Source organism: Halyomorpha halys, unplaced genomic scaffold (genome assembly GCF_000696795.3).
Source record: "Halyomorpha halys isolate HHAL.00 unplaced genomic scaffold, Hhal_1.1 Scaffold1680.1, whole genome shotgun sequence".
In the NCBI taxonomy this organism is placed as follows: Eukaryota; Metazoa; Arthropoda; class Insecta; order Hemiptera; family Pentatomidae; genus Halyomorpha; species Halyomorpha halys.
Genome location: NW_027112857.1, coordinates 39,599 through 46,720, shown reverse-complemented (window position 1 = coordinate 46,720; position 7,122 = coordinate 39,599). Strand labels below are relative to the sequence as shown.

The following is a 7,122-nucleotide window of genomic DNA, read 5'->3' as shown; positions in this document are numbered from 1 at the left end:
GAAGTAATGCCTAGCGGCGGTCCCGTGAAAAGGAATGAACAGGTGTAGGGCGGTGGTTTTAGTGGGTAAAAATCCCATACACGAATAGGTACGGAACTATCGTTGTCATTTGAAGATTTCCACCAACCCACGTAAAAAAAAACACACCTCTGCAACCAATTTTTACGTAGCCGAACTTTTGACGACATGGATGCTTTAAGGCGGATCCACATGTTGGCCGCTCGCCACGAATCGGTGGCTTGTACAAATAATCGATAAACAAAGAGCGGACCATCCACATGTCAGTGTTATTCAGAGAGGCAAGCATGGCGGACGTACAAGAGGTTTCAGCTATTGCACTGGGATTATATTATTTTTATTACAAAAAAAAATTATAAAAATAGTTTTATATGTAATCTTATTTATTTAATAAATAAGATTACATATAAAACTTATCATAAAAAGTACCAACAAAGATTTTTAATCTCCTAACAGCTCTCAGTTGCAACTAGACAAAGAACAATGTTGGAGATGCTACACGAGCGCTCTCACGAACCCCTTTGATCTGTGTCCAAAAAACCGATTTTCGACGGATTGGCAACGAGCTTAGGCCAACTCGTACAAGCCTTACATTACAAGTACAAGCGCTTTATCACCATTATTCTTTGTCTAGTTGCAACTGAGAGCTGTTAGGAGGTTAAAAGTTTTTGTTGGTACATAGAGCGGACCATCCACATGTCTACGTTATTCAGAGAGGCAGGCATAACGGACGTAAAAGTGGTTTCAGCCATTGCACTGGGATTGTATTATTTTTATTACAAAAAAAAATTAAATATAAATAAATAAGATTAAATATGAAACTTATTATAAATACCCATCCCGCATGTCTGAGTTTGCTATGGCTTGGCCAACATGTAGAGGCCCCTTTAAAGATGACTTAAAATTATTTTACATTGATCTATACGTATGGATTAATACTCGGTATGATCAATCCCTCCATGAGTTTCTATTGATTAAGGGGATCAGCGCATTAGTAACTTTAACGAAAGATTGCATTTTCGTGGAAAGTAAATTGAATTGAAGATATAATTTGCCAGCTTTGTTTTCTTTAAGATAAGTGTCCTTGTGTGTTTTTCGAATGTTTTCAATTTTAAAGTTAAGATTAACTAATGATTTTGGCATAATTTTAAAATTGACAATGAGAAATTAATACCTTAAGGGATCTCAATCTAGAGAATAAAGAATTCCAAACATTGTCTGGATGGCTTACTTACAGTGATGCAAAGTACACTTTCACTAGCTTTACGAAAAATACAATTTAACTGTATTTTATCATTTAGGAAAATTAATTGAAAATATGTTATTTTCATAAAAGAGAGAACCTTTAATTGTATTGTTTGAAAAGTTAGTGGAACTGTACTTAGCACCACTGTGAAGTAAGCCATTGATTTTAAATTAATTTTTATTGACATTAATGTCTCTGAGCCATTTGTAGAATGAGTAGTCCTCACGTTTTATCCATTTACGTTCCTCTTCCCATTACTTTGTTTTCAAAAATTTAGAGACTGTAAATTGATACTTTATCATGTTCCTTATCTACCTTAACGATTTCCGACTCGAGAGAATGTTAATTTTGTCTATATACAAGTTTTAGATGAGTTAGTTCAGGCATTTACAACATAGACCAGAAAGTAGGATTAAATACATCTTCCGCATAGATTTGTATTTCAATCACTTAAACATCTTTAGTATACACCTTGATTGATTCCACCGATATGTTCAAAAATGAATTATAATGCTATCAAAAATTACGGGTAAAAGTCGGTCATTAATTTGAATTTTACCCTCACTGTTTTGGGAGGTAGTTTCACTGTTATCTACGTTTACTGTCAACATTGAGCTGTTAGTTTATGTATTTGCTCTTAACTGTTTAATTTAGAAGTTAAAACCCACATTATTGTTTTTATATAAGTGTGTAGTCTTTGCTCATGGAATATATCAGACTATTATGATCGTTCATATCCTTATTATTGCTCTGTTTAGTTCAGATAATGGATGGTAAACAGACACTAGTGTCAAAATGTTGATCAATCTTACTTTTAACAACTTACAAATTGTTCATAATTTTTAATTATTCAGATTCGTGGCAAAAACTCATGGGAATAGATTGTGACAATGAAGAAGGGCCTTCCAGTCCTGTTTTTCATAAAAAGAAATGGATTGTATTGCCAACGTCTTTAAAAAGATCTGGTTCTGGACCATTACTGACTAAATGTCCTGAAAAGAAACTGGAAAACAAGAAGAATGATTCCAATAACAGGTACATGTTAGACAATGTTGAAATGATTTTGTTAATAGGGTTTTGTTTGTTAATGCATGAATAAAAAAAAGTGTTCTTAGCTAAATTTTTAAAAGTACATTATTTTTCTAATTGCTTTTAATGTAATATTCTTATTACGTAATTACTTATAGTTGGTGGAAATTTCTATTATGGTTATCCAGATTGACCAGTGACTATTGTAATTAATATAAATAAGTCAAACTGCCCCAGCTTAAGTCATTCTTACCCCAGGAATAGTAACATTGAGTTCAATTAAATCTGTTCCTATTACTACCCCTAGACTAGAGAGGAGAGCGGCTCCCTACTATAAACTCATTTAGTAATGTTGATTTCAAAAAGAATCAATAGTATGTAGGATATGCCAGGTAATTTCCTTTTATTTCCCTAGATGGGAAATTTAGGGACATGATGTACTGGTGACATATTTCGAGACTGAAAGAGAATCACCTGCCCAGACCTTAATGTTTGCAGTGCATTTTCACAAGCAAGTGTCAAAACTTCTTTTTTGTCTGATAAGTAAATTTTTTTAAGAACACATAGTTTCTATTTGTTTTATTATATTCAATTTCTATTTTATTATATCCTTTCGGTTTATTGACATTAGTGTCTACTTACCCTATAGGGCCTACCTATCCAGATTTTTCACTTAAACGTTATTATCATTATTCAGACAATGTTTATATCTGAAAATGAACTTATTTGAGAAAATCAGTCATCACCATTTTTAAATCTTTCAAAAATCCCATACTCATGCACCATTGCATCCTCATATTTGTCATATTTCAATTTCGAAATCATGTCATTTATAGACATATAGTTTAAAATTGTTTTATAGCTTTATAAATATATAGAATAGTTTATATTCTTCTATTTAGAAGTTTTTTTCAACTCAACAATTTAAAAAAATATAATATTATATTTTTGTGGGATACCAGCCTTGAACTTTCATTCTCAACGTACACTCAGTGGATGAGCGAAACCCCAATGGATCCTCTTCGGTTGAGGCCCAAATTCTCTTAAATATGAATCACTATATGGGGTCAGATTAAACTCGGCAATAATGGTCAATTGTGTTCCAATGAATCACGTCCACTTACGATGTTGGTACTTTTTAACTGTTGTGATTGTTATTGAAAAAATAATGGTGATTTCCAGCATTTTTAAGTATGATCTTTCCAGGTGAATAATGTACATGTAGTGTCTTAATTTTGTGAACTTAAGAAATACAACCAGGGTTGCCATCTTTTGTTAAGATAAACCCGGGACAAACATTGTGGCTGAGGAGTTTAATGGGAGAGGTATTCAAAACAATTTTATTTATTAAAATAAAACATTTGTTCAAATTTTTGAGGAACTAAACGTAGTTTCTTACATAATTTATTGCAATTATTAAAAAACAGAAAATAACACCAAAACTTGGGAATGAATTTCACTGTTGACTTAATATTTTAGTGTATTAGAAATTAACTTGAAAAATTTAGAACTAGATGAAGAAGCAATCAAAACAGAAAAATTTCATTCAGTGGAAAATCGCCACCTTCTCGTGATATGTTGGCAGAATGGAACGCAATGTTACCTTTCTTTTTGGTCATTTTTTCCTCAAATTAAACATTACTCAAACTTATCCAGTATTGTAAAACATTAGATAAAACCAAAAGATTCATCTAAGTATGAGACAAGCTGCATCTCGAAATGGGGGTTAATGGGGACCAAGGATGAGTGAAAAAACGTGACTATCAAAAGAACTATGGGACTGGTGGCAACCCTGAATTAATAGAAAAAAAAAAATTCTTTTTTTTTGTTATGAGTAAATATTGTATTTTTCTTGTGTTCTAGCCTTGAAATTTCAGAAATAAAGAGTACATTTCCATCAGGAGATAAAGTTGTTAAAAATACAACTGAAGAGGAGGTTGGACCATTGCTGATATATAACACTACTCCTCCTAAAAATTATAAACAAAAGAGGAAAACAATTGATCTTCTTAGTTGTTCATTAAGAAGGGAAGGTAGTTTTTGCAAAAAGTCTAAATTAGATGATAAAGAACATGCGAAACTGTCTAAAGATATATCAGGTATTAAATCAGAAATAAACATTAATGAGGTAGGTCCAGAAACACTTATGTCAACTTCTGTTAAAGTTTTTTCCTCAGAATCAAATGAGATCAACCTTTCGCAAAACACCATTGCCTCTAAACCTCAAAGGAAACTGTTATATTCTTGCAATGAGAAGAGTAATTCAAGTTTGAGAACCCAAACTCTTACTGTGAATGATATTTTTAAATCAGTCATAATGATTGATGAAGCTGATATTCATTCATCACCAAAAAAAAATCGACAAACGAGTTTTGAAGTTGGATCTAATGATTTTCAAAGTGTGACATCGTTAACTAAAGGAAAAGTGAAAGATTGCTCAAATCCTGTTTCACCCCCTTCGCTCAATGGTCTGGAGAACTGTAATGATTCCTTTGGAAATTTTATGTTTACTGAAATCGAAAATGAATGTTTAACTACTAAAGAGGTTAGTTTGAAGTCAAATTGCAAAACAAGGCCAATGCCTAAAGATATCCCTTCAACTCATGACACTAATCCAATGGATGAAACATTTAGTAATTACAGATTTATTGAAATTGAAGAGGACTACAGTTGTTTGAATCACAAAGGATTAAAAGATGACCCAGTAACTTCATCCATGAACTTAGCTGTTATAGGAACTGGAAGCTCATGTTCAATACCTCATAACAGTTCTGGAAGAAATATCTGTACTACATCTGACAATAAAAATGATATCCCTAGTAATGAACTAGTTAGTCATGAATCTGTATTTTTAAACAGAACAGTTGAAGCCAAATCTTACCACTCGTTAGGTAATGAAAGAAATAAAGGTTTAGTCCAAGAAAATGGTCTTGAAGGTTCTTATTTGGAATCTTGTGATGATGGAAAGGATATTTTTAACAGTACCGTATTATCCCAAAAGTCAATTCCTGAACTTGAAACTGCTACTGACAATGAACTTTTCCTTTCAACCTCCAAAGAATGTTTTGATAATCTTGATGCTATCTCTACTGAAGAATTCAGAAATAAGCATTTAGAAAATCATTATAATGAATTGAATGTAAGTTTGAAATGTGATAGATTGACCCAAAGCATTGGCAATTCAGAAAAAGATATGCTTAATAACTCATCTGTCAGTAAGCTTGATATTACTTTAACTGATATTATGCATCGGTTACTTAAGAAGAGAATTAATGATGAGTCAATGCCAAACTTGAAAAACCATTGCTTGCATAAACATATTACCAGCAATAGGAATAGTAGTTTTGATGGATTGACTGAAGAAGAAACTAAAAATCATGAACCATATGATCAAACATTGGGAAATATTTCATTATCAGAATGTATTCCAGAACCCTCTGGCTTATTGGGCACAAGTGAAACTGTATTTTTAACTCAGGAATATTTAGAAAACATTAAACCTGAGGATAGTGTCGATTCGTCAGTTTTATATTATCAACAATCATTTGATTACATGATTTCTGCAGAAGTGAAATCTCGATTATCAGGTAATTATTGTGATGTACCTCCTGCAGAACAAGAACCTTCACTTTTAAATCGATCATTATCGTCAGAGGTTTGTCTGGTAGCTGACAGTGATAAAAGATCACCTGATGATAATTTCATCAATACCAGTTACAGGGGTACTGATTTTAATGAAAGTAATACCAGTAATTTAAATGATACTGTAAATTTATTTGAAAATACTGTTAAATATCCAACAGATACTGATTATTTTAACAAGGGTTCTGAAAATAAACTTTCTCCATGTGAACATGTTTCTCATAAGCCAGTTAAAAATTCTTCAAAAGAACTTTCAGATATTCAAGATTTAAAAGAAAGTAATAATGTTGAAATCCAATCTGACAAATTGCTCAGTAACATCAATAAATTTCCTAATCAGACATCATACAGTACTTGTGTTTCTAATTTAAACAGCGATTTTATTTCACAAGGGTGTTTACAACAATTTAATTGTTCTTTTCGATTGGAACATGAAGATTTAGTTTCACAAAAGAAAGAAAAGAATTTAGACAAAAGCTGCATTGAGAGAGTTGATGTCAATAATATGAATAGCAACTGTACCATTTTTTCAACAATGGATAGTAAAGACATTAATATTTCAAAAGATTGTTTGAGAAAGGATGAATCAAAAAGTATTAACAGTTTGGAAGAAACTACTTTAGTCACACAGAAAGATACTAATCAAGATAATCTCAGGCTAAATTTGACTGATTCTAATGTCACAACCTTAAATGTTCATACCAATCAATTTAATTCAGATAATATAAATCTAGATGTTAAGACAACAGAATTCAAAGCAGATGTTAATCGTACATTGAAATCTTTACCAAGGTCTAACAAAGTAGATAATTTTATGTTTTCTAGTGCTGGTGGTAAAAAAATTGAAGTTTCTGAAAATGCTTTAACTAAAGTCAGATCTTTATTTAAAGAAATTTTGGAGACTGATCGAACAGAAGATACAGACACTGACGATAAAATATTTAATAAGCAGGGACCAAAATCGTCTTTTCCTAGTTTTAATGAAAGTGATAATTTTATGTTTTCAAATGCCAGTGGTAAAAATATTGTAATTTCTGAAGATGCACTAGCAAAAGGAAAGTCAAAATGTATTGAAATTATGGAGAGCCAAGACACAGAATATTATACAGATAAAACATATATTATACAGGAACCAAAAACCTCATTACCTAGTTCTAGTAAAAGCGATAATCTTATTTTTTCAAGTG

At 31.7% G+C, this 7,122-nt stretch overlaps 1 protein-coding gene across 1 annotated transcript in view; it reads left to right on the top strand.

The window, feature by feature from the left end:
- Positions 1-1,855: 1,855 nt before the first annotated feature.
- LOC106690362 (breast cancer type 2 susceptibility protein) overlaps positions 1,856-7,122 on the top strand; it is a gene marked incomplete in the record, with an annotated part of 19,486 nt that continues 14,219 nt past the window's right edge. Inside the window, 3 exon segments of the mRNA XM_067050579.1 lie at positions 1,856-2,037; positions 2,119-2,299; positions 4,157-6,942. Of these exon segments, the coding sequence (XP_066906680.1) occupies positions 2,031-2,037; positions 2,119-2,299; positions 4,157-6,942 (2,974 nt within the window).